This window comes from Thunnus thynnus, chromosome 24, assembly GCF_963924715.1.
Source record: "Thunnus thynnus chromosome 24, fThuThy2.1, whole genome shotgun sequence".
Classification (NCBI taxonomy): domain Eukaryota; kingdom Metazoa; phylum Chordata; class Actinopteri; order Scombriformes; family Scombridae; genus Thunnus; species Thunnus thynnus.
This window is the reverse complement of record NC_089540.1, coordinates 14,597,277-14,620,105: the sequence shown is the minus strand read 5'-3', so window position 1 is coordinate 14,620,105 and position 22,829 is coordinate 14,597,277. Positions and strand designations below refer to the sequence as shown.

At 38.9% G+C, this 22,829-nt stretch overlaps 2 protein-coding genes across 3 annotated transcripts in view; one reads left to right on the top strand and one right to left on the bottom strand.

The window, feature by feature from the left end:
- The window catches only part of LOC137177431 (inactive dipeptidyl peptidase 10-like), a 95,135-nt gene extending 83,470 nt beyond the window's left edge, over nt 1–11,665 (top strand). For both annotated transcript variants that reach the window (XM_067583760.1, XM_067583761.1), the window contains exons 22-27: nt 1,076–1,130; nt 2,689–2,788; nt 3,390–3,448; nt 6,626–6,698; nt 6,958–7,031; nt 8,197–11,665. In XM_067583760.1, coding sequence (XP_067439861.1) covers nt 1,076–1,130; nt 2,689–2,788; nt 3,390–3,448; nt 6,626–6,698; nt 6,958–7,031; nt 8,197–8,328 — 493 coding nt within the window. In that variant the 3' untranslated portion in view covers nt 8,329–11,665. The remainder of the gene's footprint in view (nt 1–1,075; nt 1,131–2,688; nt 2,789–3,389; nt 3,449–6,625; nt 6,699–6,957; nt 7,032–8,196) is intronic.
- A 2,548-nt stretch (nt 11,666–14,213) lies between these two features.
- On the bottom strand, nt 14,214–20,746 carry LOC137177433 (tubulin alpha-1C chain-like). The gene is made up of 4 exons (XM_067583762.1): nt 20,622–20,746; nt 17,073–17,295; nt 15,804–15,952; nt 14,214–15,461 (listed from the first exon to the last, which is right to left on the bottom strand). The coding sequence occupies exons 1-4, from the start codon at nt 20,622–20,624 to the stop codon at nt 14,487–14,489; spliced, it is 1,350 nt and encodes a 449-aa protein (XP_067439863.1). The 5' UTR covers nt 20,625–20,746; the 3' UTR covers nt 14,214–14,486.
- Between the last annotated feature and the right edge of the window lie 2,083 nt (nt 20,747–22,829).

Sequence of the window (22,829 nt, the reverse complement as noted above, 5' to 3'; positions counted from 1 at the left end):
GATACTTTTATTGTTCGACATCCAATTTGTCCCAAAGCAAACACGAAGTACACTTCAGCCTTTTATCTAACGCACATCTCACTCTCTAATCTCCTCATGAGAGACGTTTTCAGTTGAAATTGAGAACATTATTGAGAGATTAGGTCGTTGTTATAATGGTATCCGTTTCTTTTTTTGGAGGAATTTAAAGTAAAAGTGGTGTTTAAAGTAAGTATGTGTTTTCCTCATTGTCAACAAATCACATAAAGAGACTTAAACTAATCACATATTGATCCCTCAAACACCATCCGCAGCCAGAAATACTGTAGAGCACCAAATGTGTATTAATCCACCACTGAAAATAGTCCACAACAACACTATTTACTTACATTATGTCCAGCTGGAGCGTTTTTACATACATTCACCTCAAGTTTTGGAATTTTGACCATGTTTAACACAAACATCTGACATTATAACAGTATATAAATTATAGAAAATCACAGAAAGCATGATATATCCCCTTTACAACATAACATTAAACATTATGTCATGTCACCTTTACAAAAATCGCACAAAAAAAGAGTAAAACTGCTGTAATATTCTTCTGTCTTCCCTTTCATAACCTCTTTTATGGCTTTATATTTTAGTTATTGTCACGTACATGTAGCAGTTGATGCTATTATTGAACGTGTGAGTATAAAACATGATGATGGAACACATGAAGGAAGATGATTCGGTTCAAAAAGTCCCGTCTACCTCTCTGCTTTTCTCTAAGTTTCCTCATTTCTTTTCCCAGCACTCTTTTCTCACATGATCAGTTCAGGCATCGCAGGAGTTTTGTCAGTAATTCCCCCCGCAGCTCTGACCTTTGACCCTCAGTACTGCTGGTCACCCGGTTATCTGTGAACCGAAGCTTCTTCCCATTAATTCTCAAACGCTTCGGATTAGAGCTTCGGCTGAGCGTGTGAAAACAGAATCGAATGTGTAAAACCAAACCTAAAAATACACTTTTTCGCTTTTACCCTCCGATGATTTGAAATGTAAAAAACAAAGTCCGCTTGTATTTTGTGTGAAAGGTTTCCTCTGTGTGTCGCAGGTACCTGGTGAAGCTGCCGTTCATCGATCGCACTCGAGTCGGAGTCTTCGGAGAGGTTCGTTCGTCGAGCCTGTGAATTAATCAGACCTCTCACTCTGATTTCTTTTCAGCTGACTGGATGAATACGTAATGTGTGACTGGATGACTGTAACGGCTATGAGGCTGAAATGCTTAATGAGGCTTATTTAAACTGTTTGACACCAACAATTTTCATTTAGTAAGATTTCTAAACATAAAAGCATTTCAATATAGACATTTGTTTATTTATATAATGATATTATCCTCATATTCAGGATATAATGTTTACATGGAACATAAACTTTTCATCTCCATGTATTCATACAGTTTAGTTAGTTATACAAGTGTCCTGCACATGTGGACTTACAAAACACCAAAATACAATTGTAGAGGTGAAACATTTGTCAAACGTAGACAAGAACAAAACTTCTTTAATTACATTGCAAACAACTTTGTCTTCTGTACCAGACGCTACAATTAAAATTAACCACACAAAAAGTTTCTTATAATCATTCATCCATAAAATCTGATCAGAAATTACCCTGTAATTTACCCTCAATGGCCCTTAAATCATCATATAATGAGCAATAAAACATAAAATGGACTTCACACAGCAAACAGTCTCTTCTCTTAAATTCTGCTTCACATGAGGCTCCACACTGTAGTTGTTTTCCATCAGACAATATGTTCTTAATTTAGCTTCCTACCAAACATCAACAGACCGTCTTTCTTCATACATCAGGAACAGTTTTGCGTCGGACATCATGAATACTAAGACGCTGTAATCTGTTTTTAGAAAACAGAGAAAGAAATCAGTACATACAAAATAACAATAAAATATACTGTATCTTATTATTTCTGATCATATATAAGCCTCGTTCTCTCCCATCTTTATATACAGTATAGTGGTCCCAGTTTGTGCCTCTCATGTGAGACCATTAATAGCAATATTTGAAAAACACAGAATGTCATTAAACAACACGCACAGCTTTTCTGAAGCCAGTTACAGAATCCTCAAAAAACTCCTCTAACTCTTATATGTTGTATTCAGAAAATCAGATGCTGAGCATTGAATATAATGTTAATATATTAGAGGTACAACCTGGGGCTAATGGTGTACTAGCTCATCTATAAGAATTTGACTGTATCACACAAAGAGAGAGAGACTATATTTACAACAGTTTCTTTCCTCCATTTAGCATATTTGGGTTTATCAAAACCTGGAAGATGATATTCAGGTTTTGGAAACCAGGACATGTGATGAGGATGCTCCAAAAACTTGCTGACAACTGGGATACAAGAGGGCATGTAAAAGCACTCAGTGCTGTCTGCAGATGTCAAGGATATGCAATTATAACATGAATACTTATTTTAATTAAATTCATGCTTTCAGGTGAAGGTGTGGAAGGTCTGAGAGGAGACAAAACATCTCAGTGAATTATTTAACGGGAGGAAAATGTGCCAGAACTTAGAGTAGATATTAAACTGTCAAACACACCTGCAGTACATAAGAAATATTATAGTTCATTTATGTCAGGGAGGTATAAAAAAAGAAGATGAAACTCGTTTAAAGCAGCTGAATCTCCCTCCGACAGGACTACGGCGGCTACATCACACTGATGATGCTGAAGTCGACGGAGAAGCTGATCACATGTGCGGCGGCTCAGGCTCCCGTCATCGACTGGACCATGTATGGTGAGCAAAGAAGTCAAATTAAAACCAGCCTGCTCCACTTCGGATATCTCCTCTTCTTTAATATTTATTACTTGTGCTGCTGCAGTGCTGCTTCCCGTCGTTTCCTTATTCACAACCTCTTTATCCTACATGATCCTTTTTATATGTATTGTCTTGGTAATGTGACTTTAATTATCCCTGCGCTCTGCCTTCGGGAATTCAGGCTTATTGAGTTTTAGGATGAAAACCTTTCTTCATTCCTGTAAGCGTCTACACAGTATTAAAGCGACTGTACAGCTGAGGAGCTGCTGCTGTATTTGTGATTATATTTTAATAGACTGAAGTGTTTCACTAAATCCTGCGGTTCCTGTGTTTCAAGCACGAGCAGAACAGAATAAGGATTTCACTCTTTTTGATGCAAAAAAAAAAGAAGCTATTTTGAAACACTGTGCATATAGGTTTCTCTAATGCTGACTGCCAACTATAATCTCTTTCCATATTCAGTTTTATTTCATTTTTGATCTCTCCAACATCTGTTTTCTTTCCGTAAAGCTCCACTCTTTCCTTGCTCCGCTATAACAACATATAACCTCTTTGCTTTCTGCTCTTTTCTCTCCTCCAGCTTCAGCGTTCTCGGAGAGATACTTAGGCTCGCCTTCGACCGAGGAGAGCAGATACCAAGTGAGCTGATTGTTCATCTGCTGCTGGACTTGTGTTAATTAATTTTAATGTCCTGAACCATCTTTTCTCAGAACCAGATGCAAAAACTAGATTCAAGACTTCTTCTTCTGTGTGCAGAAAAATGTTTCATACACATTCTTCTATTATAAATAACAGTTCATGTGTGGGTTTCGTTACAATAGTTTCCAACCTTTTTTACCTTACGACCCCTTAACATTAAGAATTTTCTTCCTGTGACATCCTCTAGTCACATGTTGCATATGTCAGTGAGTCGTGTGAGTGATTTTTCCTCCTCAGTTTTTTAATTTGAATGATTTTTAGAGACCTAAAGAGGTAAAAGCATCCAGTTTTCCACAAGAAACAAGCAAATATTAGAGAACAGTCAACAAAATGACATTATTTACTGTACCAGGAGTTTATCATGTCTTCTTTACTCTTTGGTAAATCATCTCGTGACCCCTCAGGCTAATCTTGTGACACGTTTGCAACCAGTAAAATATAAAAAAACCACACTGGAAAACAGCAAGGAGTTGAACACGACTCTGCTGTTTGGAAGATTTTGGAAACAGAATTATAAGAAAACGTATTTGTAGAATCAGTAATACATTCACTGACAGTGACTGAAGCCAAAAATCCAGATAACTGTGCATTGACACTAAAAATGTACATATTACATTTATTCATATATTAAATCTAACACCCTGTACAATAGCAGGTGTTTAAATACCAGCCGTTTCCTTAAAAACTGAACAAAATCTCTTTTTTTAGAAAGACTGAGGTCTCACAGCTTTCAAAAACAGGCCACACACATTTAAATGAAAATGCTTTGCTTCACTTCACAAACAAAACAGTTCCCTTCTGTTAAAAAATGAAGAAGAAAACATGGCCACCAGCATTTAAGGCAACGCTCCAAATATTGTCCTCTGCAACAACCAGGGAAAGAAAACAAACATGAAAAATAGGAAAATGCCAGAGGTGCTTGCAAAAAATAAATAAATAAATAAATAAAAATACACAATTGTCCTCCAAGTGAAGGTTGAAGTCAAAGTGTGTTTTTCCTGCTATAAGTGGGTTGCCTTAAACTGGGCCACAGAACGCTATTTTTGTTACTCTCACAGCAGGAGGGGAGGCTGCTTTAAATGACGTCCATGAGGAGGGAAATGTGGCTCAATCTGATCAGACAATAATCAGCAGGACATCATCACTCATCCCGTCCTCTGAGACTGAAAGAGACAGAGAGGAAGAAACGGCTGGAATGACACGCCGTCCGCTCGCTGATGTGCGGTGACTGACTGTCTCTAATAGGACAGCTTCCATCCGCGCTCCCTCGGGCGGTCTGGCTTTTTGTTCGAGAGGAAGAAAATACAAGATACTCTTGAACTCGGTGATGTTTTTGTCTCTGCAAATGTGACCATTTCCATGTGCGTTTTCATTTCCAGTCAGGCTGCTCCACACTGGAAAGGCCAAACCGCTTTCAAAATATCCCTCGATGACCTTTTCCAGACCTGTTTTCTGCTCAACTCAGAGTTGTTTGAGCTTCACAATCACTTCGAGAAATAGTATTCACAATCGTTTTTTACAGCCTTTAGGTGAAAAGTGCAGTTACTCAAGTGATGTACTTAAGAATTAATTTTGAGGTACTTGTACTTCCATTTTATACTAATTTATACTTCTTCTCCACTACATTTCTTACAATAAGTGAATATTGTATTTATTTTACTTATAAAATACAATATATTGTTATTGTAGGAGATTAAAGTGATTTTCAGATCATTTACAGAGAATTTAGAGCGACTCTGCAGCTCCGCTCTGCTTTAAGGAGCTTTATAGTGAGTTTCAGTTCATTGTTGCAACGTCACTGTTTTGGTTCACTCTCAGTGCTCTCATGGCGTCGTTTTCGACCGCAGCACACAGCTGTTTTCAGAGGAAAAGCATAGTGGGGCATTTAGCTAAAGAGTCAGATATTTCTCTTAGGAGTTGGTAGAGAGCAGAAACAGAGCTAAAGAGAGAGAATATTGGACTGAATATAGGACCAGGTGGACAGAAACACGACTCCAAATCTCATAACGTTTTTCCGTAACTGCTGAGCTAACTAACTGTTTGCTTACAAGTTCAACTTCAACTCTTGAAATCCATGTTAATGATGTACACATTTTAAACTAGAAGAGAAGACTCAGTAAAGTGCAGATCTCCGCCAGGTGTGTACAGTCAAGATGGCGGCAAAGCCAACAAAAACGGGGATTCATTCATGTCGTATCATACCTAACTTTAGTAGATCATAACATATCTAGTATGGAATTAATCTGCAGATGCTCCAGTTCAAGATGAGACCAAACTTTTCTATAGATGTCAGTTTTTGAGCCAAAACAAAGGCCAGAATGTGACTTTCAACAGACTAGATAAGCCTTGTTTTTAGCCTAGCCGATTGCCAGAAATGCCTTTTGCTATGTTGTAACGCATATTGTAAAATGGCGAAGACTGCTGAAAAGATGAAAGTCTTTGGCGCCCATGTTAACAGGTTAGAGCAGCCACACAGCCACGTGTGGCTGCTGCGTCGCGTCTTCTAGAGATTCGTGGTCTTGCCTATTTTCTCTGAGTGACGCGCGGTTTCCAGCAGAAACAGACGGGAAAACAATAGAAAGATTGGGCTGCCAGTAGCAGCGCAGCAGAGGCGTCGCAGCAGACACGCTGCTTGTGTGGACGCTGCAAGCGTGCGAGACGCAGCAGTTCAGCGACGCGTACGAGCTGCTCACGCATCCTGTGTGTCCCAGGCAAAGAATTCACAACACAACTCGCTCTCAAGGTACTGGAATTTGGCACCGATTGATCTAACGTGGCGACAAGACATGATTGGTTGTCTCTAACGGAAACAAGATATACTGAAGCAGTTGTTGATCACTTGCGGCCGCTACCAACCAGTTAAGAAGAGTGAGGACTCAGCAGTCAAGTTATAAAATAGGTTTTTCAAAAATTGTGAATCACTGCAACCACAAGAGGTCCTTGAACATACAGTCATAAACGTGCACAGAAAATAATAAGCTCATGGGTCCAGCAGTATGTGAGATTAGCTGTGGACAAACACACACACGAACACACACACACACACAACCAAACGCATGATCCCCTCCAGGCTTACGCCTGGCGGAGATAATTATTTGTCTTTATCTGTGTGTCCAGACATCCAAAGTCCTGCCCAACATGAAAGGTCTGCAGGGAGGAACTCTGTTTCTGGCTCACGGGACTGCTGACGGTACCCACTTTTCTTCTATATGCCAGTTTTTATTGCAAATAGAAATATAAAATGTAATTGTCATAGCAACCTGTAATGTGTGTTATTAAAGGTAGGTATGAGTCTTTATCGCTGGTGGTTGTGTCCTTTTGAAATGAGCCTCTCCATGCAGAGCATTAAAACTTGACCCTGATGAGAGCTGGAGCTTTTATCCAGCAGTGGAATCAAACCCACCGACACTTATTTGCATGTTTTGTTTTGTTTTTTTTTTTCTCCGCAGCAAACGTCCACTTTCAGCATTCAGCAGAGCTCATCAAACACTTGATAAAGATCGGGGCCAACTATACTATGCAGGTAAATACAATACCATACAGCATTTTTGTCGGAGCTTTAATACAACATCTCTTGTATTGAAAGTCAATAACACTGTCAATACATATATTTATATTGGTAATTTTATTGAATTGTCCATTTTGGTCCAGTGTCTCATTACTGTTGCAGATTAAATGTCGCCTTCCTAAATCACAATTATAATACCTGAAAAAAACTGTTTTAAGACAATACTATAAAATAACCTCTTAACATACACTTTACACCTTTATTTCCACTTACATTCATCTTGTTTCACACTGTCAGTATTATATATGTTCTGTATTAGTCGGTTCCAACTCTTCATTGAAGCTATATTGTGTTCACACCCAAGACTTGCACCATTTTATCAAACTGAAGTTGTGTTGTGCATCATTTTCCCAGAATTCAGCCTGGTGTCTTTGGAGACTTTGGGATCTCCTTTAGAATTTGAAATACAGTTTTATGGGTTTGAACAAAGTTTGGCTGCACAGCATGAGTTTATAATGACTGACAGACTGACTATATGTCATCCAGACTACACCTGAAAACAATTAGTTAACTGGCCGTTGACTGTAATTGTTCTGAGAAAGGGAGACGGTTGCTGCCATATGAACTGAACCATAAACTTTAAAAACTTAAATATTGTTAAAGTGAACTTTACTGTAAATGGTCTTAAAGTCCTGCTATTGTTTTCTCCTCCTTTACCTAAAAAATATGACTTTCAAAATGTTTTAAAAAATTGGAAAAAAAACAAAAAAACATGACGAACATTTGGGAGATTTTATATGCCACAAATCTGAAACGTCTGAAAAAGTTTAGTCTCAAATAAATATACTGTATGAAGTGTCGTATTGCTGTTCTTGTTATTACCCAATTTAGTTTTTTTTCATCTTTACACCTTCCTCTGTGATCTCAGATCAATTTTACTGTCCTTGGGCTCATAAAACCTTATTTCACACCCCATTAAATAGACTCAAAAACACATGATCGTCTTCTTGTCACTAAGGAAATTACATTACAGTATGAGACTTTCCCATGACAGCAACAAAGAGTTCAGAACAAATAGTTTGTTCGGACAAAAACCTTCATGTTCCTCACTGCTGAGTTTAGGGTAACCTTGTGAATTTACTCTTCACTCGTGCATCTCTCGTGTGTTCTTTTGGGGCAGATCTACCCGGACGAGGGACACTTCCTGTCGAGACGCAGCCATATTCAGCTGACTCACTCCTTAATCGGCTATTTTAGAGGATGTCTGCTCGACACATCATCATTACTCGACCAACAACGGGATGACGAGTGAGAGGGAACGTGGTTGTTATTGGAGTCTGTGTGTGTCCGTTTTTTTTTTGTTTTATTTTTTACGTGTGTGTATATATGAGCGTACATGCCCCTGGTAGAGTGAGTTCGAGCGTGTGTGTGTGTTTTATACCTGTAGCACAATGTTTGACGGACAAAACAAGCTTATTCGTAACATATCAGGCTCGTTTCTGTTGCTCATCTCTTCAGTAGAATAAACAGATCTGTCTTCAGGTGTCATGATGCAATTTTCAGTCAGGATGCTTTGAAAAGATGGGTTACAGCCGTCGGTAGCGGCCTGACAAGGAGGTTATCAGTGGCGGGAAGTGAAATGTTATCGCTTCTTCTACCCGACAGAACAGAGAAGTGCCAAGTTGGAGTTGTATACGAGGGAAAGGGAGTAAGAAACAGGAGGTGACGACGTTCTTTCTTAAGATATTGGTAACCCGTTGTCCAAACAAGCGTCTTTCTGTACAGTCTCCACATAATTTTATGACACGAAAACAATTTCTGACAGGTTTCCATGACGTGGACACAAACTGAAACGTGCTGCAGCAGCAAGATGTAAATGAGCCATTTTAATGTCACGTAAAGGTCAGTAATAGTTAATTGCTGGCAACTAAAGTGCTTGTGGTTAAGTTTAGGCAATTAAAACATAGGTTAGCGTGACATTTCGGGTGATGGCTGAGCAGGAAAAACTAGCTGAATGTAAAGAAATTTAACTTTAAAGTCCCTGATTTGGCTGCAAATCTTCAATATTCCTCCAAAAGATTCAAATTTCAGGACTAAATAAGGTTAAAAAAACACCATTGGGTTTTATTTATATAGCAGTATTTCATTTTAACACTTAACTCAGCTTCACTAATCCGTTTTATCAGGACTGTGTAGATGTAGTGTGATAAGATTTGATTAACGGCGACCAAATAATCCACATCAGATCCTGATTGATGCCTTTTATTTCCAGTGGGGTTCTGCCTACTTTAAACTAGAGAAAAAAGCAAAGACAGAAACATGAATCATTCATGTGAAATAACCAAAACTGTTCCAACATTAACAGAACATTTTGGATCCTTGTTGCTCAAAGTAAAAAGCTGATTGAGAACATTTGTTTTAGGGTAGCAAGAAAAAAAAGTTAAAAATGAAAATTCTCAGCTTTTGCATTTTGTTTGTATCTTCTTTTGCTCTGCAGAAACATACGTCTTTCCTTGTACTCAGTGAAAGAAGGTTTTTGCATTTCATGGCTTTGCACTAAAAATTTTGTGAGACCAGACTGCCTCTATTAACTATATTTGGTATTCTGAAATGGACAACACAGTCAGCCTTCAGTGAAAGGGACTGAAACCATAGAAAACAACTGATAGATGTGCACTTATGGTTCTGCCTTTCAGAATGCTTTTTGTCTGGTGATAAATGGATTTTTTTTAGCAGCTTTTAGAAGCTTTCTCTAAACAATGAGTGTTCTTGTTTGATGCAAATGACACCAGTTTGATCCCCCAGTTAGACATATAGCCACTGCTGTTAAAATGCATCATTGATCTTCCAAATCTTCCAGTAAGAATAGACAAGACATTTGTATTAAAGAGTGATCAGATCTTAGAAGAGTTTTTGGTCTCGAGGGATCATTTTCATCATCTGCTGCTACCTTTTCCTATAAACAAAGCTTCCTTAAGTATTTCAGGAACGAGCCTGAATTAGTGGTCGTCTGAAAGTATTTAACTCTTACAGGACAGCATGTTTAACCAACCAAAAAGCAAACTTGGTTGGCTCGTCAAAAACCTCTCAGAAAACCTGCGTTCTTTGGGTTTTTAGCATCAGTCTCGTGTATTCGTTCGGAGCAGCTTGCCTGTTTTCTGGTTGCAGGTTTGTAGATTCATCCAGCCTTTAGACAGCAATAGAGCTAAACATATGTACAGAACTTTACATCACAGGATCTCTTTTTTATTACACTTTGTCTCCTTCTTGGTGTCATTGTTCAACTGAGATTTACTTAGATATTTGAAACAAACTCTTTGTTGACACATAATTTAAAGATATCTATGTAAAGATTCAACTTAAAGGGGCTTAAGTGGGGTTCTCCCTTTGCACAAAATGTGTTAGCTACTCATAGTTTGGCCTATATTATGTTTTTGAATAAAACTTTCTTGTAAAAAAAAAACAAAGCAAACAACATATTGTGAAACCAATCTGCAGCAGGCTTATTGCAGTTTCAGTCTTTTACATGGTGATTTATAACCTTGTCACAAGGAGTTTGTGTTGAATTCCTGCTCTAATGTTCTCATGTCTCATGTGAAAATGTAGTTTCATGTTTTGATAATTGCAGACCACTATAATTTAAAGGGGAACAGATGGGACTTTTTTCTATGTTTTTATAATTTCTAATGGTTCCCAGAATGGTTATGAATCACTTAGTGTCCCTTTAATCCTCAGATGATTAAAGCGCTTATTTAATTTGGTTATGGAAATGATTAGTTTTTGGAAATTTGGTTGATTTTTTTGATTAAAATGTGTCATCTACTGTTTTAGATAAATACTTTTGAGTACAAGTGCTGAGTCTGTGCATTTCCAGCTGCTTTAAAATTTTGTTTTTTGCTGTTCACTGCAAGTTGTACCTCTCAGTTTAGAAACACTCACAGGTTATCCATAAAGCATTACAATAAAAGGCATCATAAGTGTTATGGCAACACGGCGCCTGAGAGCATCCAGCACTGTGATTGTGGGTATGAGAGTGATTCAGACAATTACTGTCGGCCGCACACGAGTGCCATTAATCACAGTGATGAATGTCCTCTCAGCTTTTAGACATGAGGAGCCAACATGTGTTCAGTCTGGAGTTTAATTTTCAATCTGCTGTGAACACATAAGAATAAAAAAAAACATGACAGGACAACAATGATGGCAGCATATCTGTGAAGTTAGAGTTGGTATGAATTGAGTTGGTAATCCCCGAACTGCATGGCTAGCAGATTGGTTGCTATGCCAACCACTTTGGTAGCCTTGGATACAGCTACATCTCATAATTCATTTAAAGTTGAAACATCATGCAACATCTTCAAAGCCGTGTGTGTGTGTGTTTTTTCTGCCTCTCCTAAAAACAGCGAAGAAACCCGACCTGCTGAACTGTGCTGAACATCCTCCCCTCTGGCTGCGCTTTGTAACATTTGATGCCACATTTGAGTCCAATTTAAAGAAACAGTCTGTGAAGTCATGGTTATTGTTTCTATCAGGGTTTGTACTGTGAGTTTAACTTGATTTTCTTCAGGGGGAAACATTGTGGGTGTGGGATGAATAAAGCTTATTGTATTTTTTGGCTGTTTTAATATTAAAGAACTATGAACAAGCTATATTTGATCTCACTTTCTCGTCTTATGGCTGCAGGTGTTTTTGGAATTTATGGAGCTTGTCTTCAATGTATAAAGAATTTATTGTTATTTTAAATCCTTTTTTTTTTTTGTAAAAACTGCAGTTTTTTCCCATCTACAACTACACGAATGTACTCAGATCATGGTAAAACTCCATTTGCACACTCCTTTCCTGTCCTGCAGGTGTGTTTTCTGCCTTGAATCATCACCTGACACCCACTCCCACTTGCACACCTGTTCCCAATTTCCTGATTAGCTCCCCCACCATTAAACTGTATATACTTTACCCCTCAGTTCCCATGAATCGACTGTTGATTGTGCACTGGTCTTCTGTATGTTTAGGCAAACCCAAAAACTTGTTAAAGTAATGAAAAATTATCTTGACATTAAAAGTAAGAAGTTATCACTGTTTTTGATTTGGTCAGTTATCACTCACTGGATGTTGAGCTTATTGTCACTCATAATTGGAGTAGAAGAAGAGTCTAATCATTTGGAAAACCTGCCAAATGATATAAAAAGTAGCTCAAATTATCACAAGCACACAGAAAACATTTTTAAATCCTCAATCAAGCAAAAAAAAAAAAGAGAACCCCAGTCTGCCAACACTGTTTACAGATACACTTGTTTTAACTCAACCAGCCTCTGAGTCATAAATTTGAGTCCACTGTCTGCAAGACTGTTCACAGGTTTGCTCTCTGGTTGATGTTTCCTGTTGAATTACAGAGGAAGTGTTGCATTTAAGCAGTGCTGATCAGACAAAACAGAGTACCATAAAAAAAAAATCTAAAACTTAAAGGAGAGTTATATCCCTACATCACCCAAACCTCCAAATAATGTGTCAAACTTTTAGTATTACAGAGATTTAAAGTTCATGTGTTTAGGGGATAGTTCTCTCAGCAGATTTTGCTCCTTGTGTTGCTCGGTTTTCATAAGAGGTTTCAAGAAAAGCAGAGCCTTTTCCATCAAATCTAACTGTATAATCATGTCCTATAAACGGTCAGTTCCTTGACATACAGTACAGTAATTCTTTCACGAAAAAGAAAATTAGCCTCATAATTATAAAATCTACCTTTTTTGGCAGTTGTAGGAATAAACTGTGTTTCTTTATTCATTCATTGCATCCCTGCTATTCAGTAATCTGTCCTCGCCCTGTTCATGATTATACACTGATATCAGCACCTCTTAATTTTCCTTAATAGCACTCAGTAAGTGTGGCTGCGGCTGAGAATGGCAGCTCATGTCAGCAGTGTGAAAGTGTCAGATATGTTCTGCAGCCTTAACATTGCATTCTTTTAATGACTGTGCCAGTAAAACTTATCAGTCTTATAAAATAATGAAAAAAAAAACATTTATCTCTTTCTCTGTTCTTCATGACCTTTATAAATCTCCTGTCCACACTGCCTAGACTCTGCTCAAATTGAGCCTTAATTACATCAAACCAATTACTGGCTTCGTCCACTGAGGGAGAGAAGAGAAGAAAAAGTCCACCAGCAACTTCAGAAACTATGAGTTAAGACCTGAAAGAGAAAATAGGTCTGCCGGGTGGTTTTGCACAGAAAATCTATAAAGAGAAAGACATCAGTACATTTTCTTCTGTAGCAAAATAGTAAATCTACTCCAGTTCTGCACAAGCTTTACCTTGGAAGTTTTAGAGCCTCCACACATATCAGTCATCACAACACACAGAGATTTTAAAATGCAAAAGCTCCAATATTACTGCAGAAAACTTTGGCGTTGTTTATTGCCTGATAGCAGCAACATGATGGTTGCAAAGGTCACACATGTTGTGCATGTGTGGTTTTGAATCATGTGCGTCTCAGAGCCAAGCTGGTGGACTTGTGACATCCTAATTTCATAAATTTCAATGATTTACAGCAGCTTCCTCTCACAGTAAAGCCAAACTGCCATCTTGTGGTGACCTGCCAACAGCTCACGTGTGTGAATTAAAGAGGAAATGAATCAAATCTCAGCCTTTCCTTTCCATTCTTGTGATAAATGTAGCTAGATGAGGGAAGAGACGCCTAAGAAAGAGAATCCCTTTATGTGAAAGGCTATCAGTAATGCCAATGCAATACAGCATCTATAGACACAACTCTACCAGGCAACAGTTATGGGTAGGCTGAAACTGAAACTATTTGTCATTCGACATAAAATGAACCAACAATACTAATCTATTCATTTATTTAAGTAATTTATGATGCAGAAATGTCAAATATTTGTGAATTCTATTTTCTCATATGTGAGGATTTGCTTATTTTCTCTGATTTATTTCATATCTTTAGGTTTTAAATTTTGTTGAACAAAACAAGCGTTTTGAAGAGGCCATCTTAGGCTTTGGGAAATTGTGAATGGCGTTTTTTTTTACTGTTTTCTTATATTTTATAGACTAAACAATCAATTAATCAAGCGACAGATAGCTAATAAGTGCTTACAGTGAAGCTGATATTGAAGTAAAATTTAAAGTGCAACGTAAAACAGACTTTAAGAGTTTAACACTGTCAGTAAAGCTTTGATCAAGAAACAAAAGGGAGAAAGTGTAAATTGCTTTATTTAGAAAAGAAGGTAAAGACAGATTCCCTCTCACCAGAGAGTCATTTTTCAATTAAACCAAACACCACGGGATTTGAGCTTGGAGGAATTGCTGCTCAGCAGTAACATTAGTGTTTATTACATACCGGTCGGTAAACTGCACATTAACACTCAGACTGCTCCTGGAGGACACTTGTCTTACTTATCAAAACCATTTCTTGAGGAGAGAAAAACTTTACCCTTTCTTTAATACAGCTATATTACTTCTTCAGTTCTAATACTCCTCCCCCTCTTCATCTTCCTCCACTGAGTCGATGCCGACCTCTTCGTAATCCTTCTCCAGGGCAGCCATGTCTTCTCTGGCCTCTGAGAACTCTCCCTCCTCCATCCCCTCTCCGACGTACCAGTGCACGAAGGCCCTCTTGGCGTACATCAGGTCAAACTTGTGGTCGAGTCGAGCCCAGGCCTCAGCGATGGCGGTGGTGTTGCTCAGCATGCACACGGCCCTCTGCACCTTGGCCAGGTCTCCTCCTGGAACCACTGTGGGAGGCTGGTAGTTGATGCCTACCTTGAAGCCTGTGGGACACCAGTCCACAAACTGGATGGATCGCTTTGTTTTGATGTTGCCGATAGCCACGTTGACATCTTTGGGCACCACATCGCCACGGTACAGCAGACAGCAGGCCATGTACTTGCCATGACGAGGGTCGCATTTCACCATCTGATTGGCTGGCTCAAAGCAGGAGTTGGTGATTTCAGCCACAGTGAGCTGCTCATGGTAGGCCTTCTCCGCTGAGATAACTGGGGCGTAGGTGGCCAGAGGGAAGTGGATACGAGGGTAGGGCACCAAGTTGGTCTGGAACTCTGTCAGGTCTACATTCAAGGCGCCGTCGAAGCGCAGGGAGGCAGTGATGGAGGAGACGATCTGGCTGATAAGGCGATTCAGGTTGGTATACGAGGGACGCTCGATGTCCAGATTCCTGCGGCAGATGTCGTAGATGGCCTCATTGTCCACCATGAAGGCGCAGTCGGAGTGCTCCAGGGTGGTGTGGGTGGTCAGGATGGAGTTATAGGGCTCCACCACTGCTGTGGACACCTGAGGAGCTGGGTAGATGGCAAACTCCAGCTTGGACTTCTTGCCAAAGTCTACTGAGAGACGCTCCATCAACAGAGAGGTGAAGCCAGAGCCAGTTCCTCCTCCGAAGGAGTGAAACACCAGAAAACCTTGCAGACCGGTGCACTGGTCAGACTGAAAGGTAGAATTTACAGTTAATTAATCAGTTTTTAAACAGACTTGAAACAATACTTCTGGTCCTCAGTTCTGATTTGTAATTAGGGTTTATGACATCAACAACTGTCCTCCATTTAAAAATGTACTGCTTAGTGAAAGAATTGTATTAACTAATTAATAAATACAACTTTCTTTAGTATTTTGTTCTCTTTCATTTGGGTTCTCTGCGCTTCAGACAGCATGACTAATAACATCTTCTGGATGCTGTGAAATTGCTTGAAAGCATGGCCTCATCAATAATAACTTGAAATGTTTGAATTTTAGCCCCAGGAATCCAAACTTCTCTGCAGCCCCTCTTACCAGTTTGCGGATCCTGTCGAGTACAGAGTCAATGTGCTCCTTTCCAACGGTGTAGTGACCGCGGGCGTAGTTGTTGGCAGCATCCTCCTTCCCTGAGATCAGCTGCTCGGGGTGGAAAAGCTGGCGGTATGTGCCTGAACGAACCTCATCTGAAAGAGAAATAGAGGCGGTTTGATGGCATGTTAATGTGTGGGAAGTAATACTCTTCTTCTGTTTGTTTGTGTGGAGTTTTTCTTGGCTAATTGAGAGTCTTAGGGTTGAGTGCCATATTTGCAAAGCCTTCTCAGACAAACTTGTGATTTTGGGCTATGAACTGACTCGACTCTTTTGTGGATACTGAACTGAAAAACTTTTTTAAAATCAATTTAAATTTTAAAAAAAATCAGAAGTTAAACAGAGTTACATTTAGTAGAAACTAGTGTGATAACTAATGTGATACAGTAATCATATCAAATTATTGATTAAGTGATAAAATTTAAACATTCTATTTTAAATAAAGACCAAAATGATGTAAATCTCTCAGATTATTATATAAGTCTAGTTTAAATAACTGTTTGGAGTTTGGAGAGGAAGGTATCAGTTATCGTAGATGTTCGCTGATTAGTGGAGTATTTATCTGACACAAAAAAGCTCAGGTGTAACCAATAATATTAATAAAGACTCTGTTAGATTTAGATGTTCAACACCATGGACCTCACACTGGGACATATAAATGGTATAAAGTTACATTTATATGTGTCTGTGCTTGAGCATATTTGTTTCCAGACTTGTAGTGATGAGTAAGCCTCTGAGATCTGGCTCTGAGAGAGAAAGACGATCTGATTGGCCGATTTAAACTGAAGAGGGCGGGGCTAAAGTGAAGCTTGAAAACATTACCAGCTTGAAAAGAACTTTGGTCAAACTTAAGTTATCATAAAAGGCAATGATTTTGATTTTTTCATGACCACTGCATAAATAGTCTTGTAATTGTTAGTGTGGGTAAAGATTAGCAAGTTTAATGTTTATACCTTTTATAACTTTATTGCTTCCTTCTATCTTTCCCTTCACCTGCATTAAGTCCAAAGTTGCATTGAAAGAAAAGTTGGTTTTTCAGCTCAACAAAACCATTGCATCACTAAAACAGCAACTCCAACAAGACCATTAACTCCTAAATACTGGCTCCCAGGTTGGCATGTGTTCAGCTGAGTGAATGTGAAACTGCTGTAAATTACAATTCTGCTTTGAAGAAATCCAACCCCCGAAACTTGAAAGACTTCTTTTGAAACTCACCAATAACGGTGGGCTCTAGGTCGACAAAGATGGCTCTGGGAACATACTTCCCAGTGCCGGTCTCACTGAAGAAGGTTGTGAAGGAGTCATCGTAGCCTCCGGAAGGCTTGTCGCTGGGCATGTGGCCGTCTGGCTGGATGCCGTGCTCCAAGCAGTACAGCTCCCAGCAGGTGTTGCCCATCTGGACACCAGCCTGGCCGACGTGGATAGAGATACACTCGCGCTGTGGAGGAGAAAAAGAAGAGATTTAAGATATTTATTATTATAATTTAACCTTTCTATACCGAATCCAACAGGATTTAGGCGTATAACTGCAGATTATAATCAAATGCAACTGGATTTTCCTCATTTTCAGCTGCTAAATGTCAAAATTATCACTGAATATATCATGCTAATCAAAACTCCACGGAATTTTAAACCATAATTAGGTCAAATGTCTTTTTGCTGGATGTCTTAATGCCAACATTTCTGCTTTTAAACTTGTCCAGGCCTGCAAAAAATGACAGTTGGGCTTCAGCAAAAAAACGGGGTGGAGTCAACGTGTTATAACTTCTCAAATCCTCAAATGATTTTGCCACATCATTTGTGTCACAACCCATTTCTGGTGTATTGAAATTTCCGGGTGTGCATCTGCAAATGTGTCAATAGGACATGACACATCCCAGTAGTCACCAATCTAAATAAGCAAGCAGTGGTGATTAACAGAGTCTTGTCAGATAGTCTGTGGGGGCCAAAGTGCCTCCACACCCTGCTGAAGTATTTCAAGTTCCTTGTAAAAGATGTGGGTGAGGATGGAGGAGCGAGATGCATGAATGCTGAGGGCAGAAACAAGTTTGGTCTTATCATTTGGGAGGGAAATTCGTCCTGAGGGAGTTAAGGATGCAACGTCATCTGTCCTGTTTTGTTAACTGTCCCTTTGCAAGGAGATAACAGTGACAGAGATGCAAATGTTGTGTGAGAGTGAGACACAAAACCAAACTCTAACACCAAAGTATCCATTTCTCACAAAATAACAGCATCTTTTAGAATGAAATCAACATCATTCATCTTGTGAATTTTAAGTTCCCTAAAATGTTGGGTTTCGCAATCAAACATTTTGAATGAATTTCTGCTAATCAGAAACGGCTTTGTCCCACCACTGTGTGTTCAGATAATTGCAGCAGTTAGTCTGTCAACAAAAGGCCAGCTGTCACTGGTAATTTGAGAACACAAACATGTCAACTATTGCTGTCAAAATATCATCGAGTCCCTTTGTCGCAGCACTATTCATACCTGCTGCAGGATGTGGGTCAAAATAAGAGTTTAAGTCAACCAGATCCTGTTATATTTATGCATATAATTAATAATTTAATGTTTACTAGATGACTTTTAGGATAAAAGAGGCTGACTCCTCCATCTCTAGCTGACCTCTGACCTCATTTTTAGAGGGAACATGTGTGTCTTTCACATATTCATATTGTTGTAAAATTCCTGAGATGTCTGAAAACATCCTGACTTTGCAGCTCGTCATGTTTTTCCAGTCTGACCTCTTTAGCAACACAAACAACCAGAAGCATGAGGGGAGAGAGAGAGAGTGAGAGAGAGAGAGAGAGAGAGAGAGAGAAGGGTATGTTGGTTGTGTGTTATGTGTCTAGACCACCAGGTATTCTTTTCAGTGTGAGCCTTTGGTTTGTTTTGAATTCTGATCCCTTGACGTCCCCCCTCGCCCCTCCTCCTCCCCAAAAAATACTTGAGATAAAGAAGAAGGAGGGGTCACACTGACATGAGAGTTGCCAAGTATAGTATGGCAATGGCAGCTAGCTCAGCAGACAGCTATTTTGAGTGAAGTGTCATTCACACGACCCACACACACACACACCAGCAGCTACACTCTACCCTACTAACCTGTTTGGACTCCCTGACTGCAGATTATATCTGAAACATATGTTCAAACTGCAGATTCCTCCTTAAACAAAAGTATCTGCCCCCTCCCATTACATTTACAGTCTCTCTGCAGAATGCAACATGCAACTGCAAAATGATTATTGTCAAAAAACTTATAGTATAAAGACAAAATAACACTTCATATATTCAGCAAAGCAACAATGAACTTTTCCTGTTTTTGCTGTTAAGGGAGGCAGATGGTTTTGACATTTCTTGGCCGGATATAAGAAAAGTGGAAGTGGTGAGTGCTGTCATTGACTGCCACATTGGCTCATGTTAACAAGACACACAGCTTGTGAAATTTTCACTTCCTGGCAAGAGTGGGGGGAGGGTAAACTGACTATCTGCTTCCTGTATCTTGTCCTGACTGAAACTACGTCACACTTGCCATGCGGCTCCTAAAATGAGAGGGAAAAAACACAGCAGAGCATTGTTGTACACCAAAAACTCAGCCTGAATCCAAAATCATGTGATATATTCCCAGATTAAAACAAACCACAGCTGAGGTTCTAAAAGGGACCTGACTGGTTACACCCTGACCATAAAAACTCTGAATTACATAAATCTAGATGCTAACATGCTAAATCTCCGCCTAAACCCAGACTAATAGTATTTTTTAAGGTGGAATAGCAGCTCCAAAGGCAGTATGACTCTCTGGTCCACACCTCCTCCCCTTTCACACTGTATCCCATATGGCTCAACAGGAAGCGCCACCAGATCATTTGGAAAACTACAGTTTACACCCCGACAAGCTGTTTTTACTCACTCCCGTCTCTCTAATCTTTCCCAATGACCTGCAAATGTTACAACACACTCCAGTGTTTGTACCCCTGTTACAGAGGAACAAAGTAAAAAAGGGTAAGGTCAATGTCCTGAGCTAATGCTATCGACTGAACTTAAGACTCTTTCATTCTTGTTAGCTTGTAAAAATGTTGATCCAAGGCCACAAGGCTTTACTGTCATGTGCCTGACCACATATTTAACAGGGCAAATATGCTTGTTAGTCTGTATTTGGAGGTTGAATCTTTATGTATTCAAAAGGCCCAAAAGTAGCAGCTTCAGGTCAAACATTGCAGGAATTCAGAAGCTTATATGCTTTGTGGCGAATGGCAGAAATAGAAATGTAAAACACAAACGGCATGTGGAAGCCACATCAGCATTCCCAGGCAGCCGGGCAAACAAGCACGCCCTCCTGACAGCCCTCCAGGCCCCATATGGAAACAGTTAACCTTTACTGAAGCTGGAGCCGCATGCCTGGTAGCATGTTTCCACTGATTGACTTTGTGTTTTTCTCTATTTCAAATATTCTCTGCGAGAGAGTTTTACGTGCTGTGCTGTGGCAGTGTCAGAAAGTTAGAAAGCTTCAAGTAGAAACAAAAGACAAAAGCTCTGAACTTTTTTTGGGGGAAAGAAAATATACAGATACCAAATATAACTATAACTATTCCACAATCATTACAGTTTATTATAGTTTTCAACACTTTGAGTACTTCCTCACACTTCAAATATGACTCATAATTCTCACTTGTAGCTCATAAAATGTTACATTTTGCTTTGCTGCAAGTCAACAAAGGAGTAAAACCACATGTTGATTGCTGATAATAGTAATAATGACTCCATACTCACCATTTTGATATTCTGATTGTCCTTTTTTGGAGAAGAAGTTCAAAATCGTAGGTCCTCACAGTGCACCTATAATGAGATCTCTGTGAGTGAAGTCCCATCAGTGTGTGACACACACGCACTTTTATAACTACTACAGGGGGGAGGAGGAAGAGGAGGTGGAGCCACCAACAGCTGCAGCTTTGTTCCTTTCAAATCTTTATTTCTTCCGCAAAAAACTCTTCTAAAATTGACAGAAAGTTTATGATATTCTTAAATATTCTGATTACATTTTAACAACTGGCACAATTTATTTCACTATTTTGGTTTGATCCCACTGTAGTGGCAGTTTAGAGTTTATGAGTTACAGAAATGTTCCAGTAATAAAACATAAGGAGACGCTGCCTTTGATAACTTTATATCTACTTTGCTGTTTTTCTCTGTTCTCTGATGTTTGTTTTAATAATCCAGTTAATACTCCAGCAAATCTTTTGTTGCAGATCAGTTTAAATGGCAATATAGTTTACAGCCACTAGATGGCGCCCTCATCATTTAGATTTTGTGTCCAACATTAAACCTCTACTGTGAGTAGTTTACCATGTGATAGAGAAAAGAAACTGAATTCCATGGGTTGCTTATTATCATTAAACTAGATTATCAACCATGCAAACCACTCTCTGGATACCAACTACTGCCCAAAAACCTCAGGTTACAGTTAGTAATCTTTATGTTAATTTGTTTGATTGTAAGTTTTGTTTGGGAATTTGCACAACTAAAATGCAAATATAGACCAAGATAGATACCATATGATTAAAATGTCTTTTGGCTCCGTCTTGTAGAAATCTAATCTTTAAGAAGAATTTTATTTAAGATTATATTGTGCTCACATGGTGCATATTGCTAAATAAGTTTGTGTTTTATCACATAAACTAAATAACACAGAGAAAACTTTTGGGTCCATTTAAGTTATTCTGCCCAGACAGGCAGATTTTACAATATGAAAAACATACAACATCAATATGATACATTTTGATCAGATTGGCAGGTTTTCTGACGGTGTATCAGAGTATTATGGTATTACAGCTACAGTTTAGTCAGTTATATTTGATATATTTTCCATTTCAGTGAGCCATGGTTTTTACCCGCAGGTTTGTATTTTGATTTTGCTCACACGGCAAGTGAACATATCCCAATTCAAGTTTTTCCAGATGTGGATGATTGGAGTGTAAACAGCAAAAAAATACTTCCTGTTTTTAAATTTCTGAATAGTGTAGAGAAAAATATAACATAACTGTAATTATGTTTTTTATTTCAGTGCGATTATACATTTTATGAGGCATTATGACATTAAATATAAGGGAAGAGAAGTCTTGTTGTTTTGGGGAAAACGTATAGTTCCTTTCTCTCAAATTGAGTTTTCACCTCACAAATGTTTTCCAATAAACGTGCACACACTGTGCCACACTGTTCCTGAACTTTACCTGTCCATCACTCTTTACAGGAATGCAGAGCCGAGCCGCGGGCCTTCAGAGGCCTGACGGAGCTCCTCGCGCCAGGCCTTCGGCTCTGAATGTAAACGTCCTCATAATCCTCAAACAAACCCCTGAGTCCTCCGGAGCCTATAGCTTCATCCCCTGAACCGCTCATTCCTCTTCAAACACTCCCCTAAGCATCTTTTGGAAAGCAGAGATAGTTTGCGATAGGCGGATAATGGAGATCTTTTTCAAGTGTTGTGTTTCGTCCTCCTCCCCTCGGAGGTCTAGAGATTACTTTTCTTTCCATCTTCCTCGGCGGTGAGACTGTAAACTATTTCTTTCCCCCTCTTCTCACAATCTTTTGGCAATCTGTCAGCCAGTGCTGCCAGTTTTTCAGCACTTCTTCTTTGCCAATTCTGGTTTTCCATGTCTGAAGTTGATGTGAAAAGACATTCAGTGTATTATTGAAGATTAAAACCTGAACTGCCCTTAAAAAAATAACAAAAAGTGCTATTTTATGAGATGATTTCAAATTAATTCAAGAATTTTGTTTGAATCAAGGGTCATTTTCTGAACAAAAATACAATAATGTGTCTTATTTGTCCATAATTTATTCAGTTTTTCTCATCTTTAAAGGAAAATTGTTCTTAAAGGGTGATTATAAAACTTTAAAACAGTGTTAAATGTAACATAATACGTTTACCCTCATGGATGTAACCACAAGTTGTGGTTTTCATTTCACAAATTTGTGGCACCA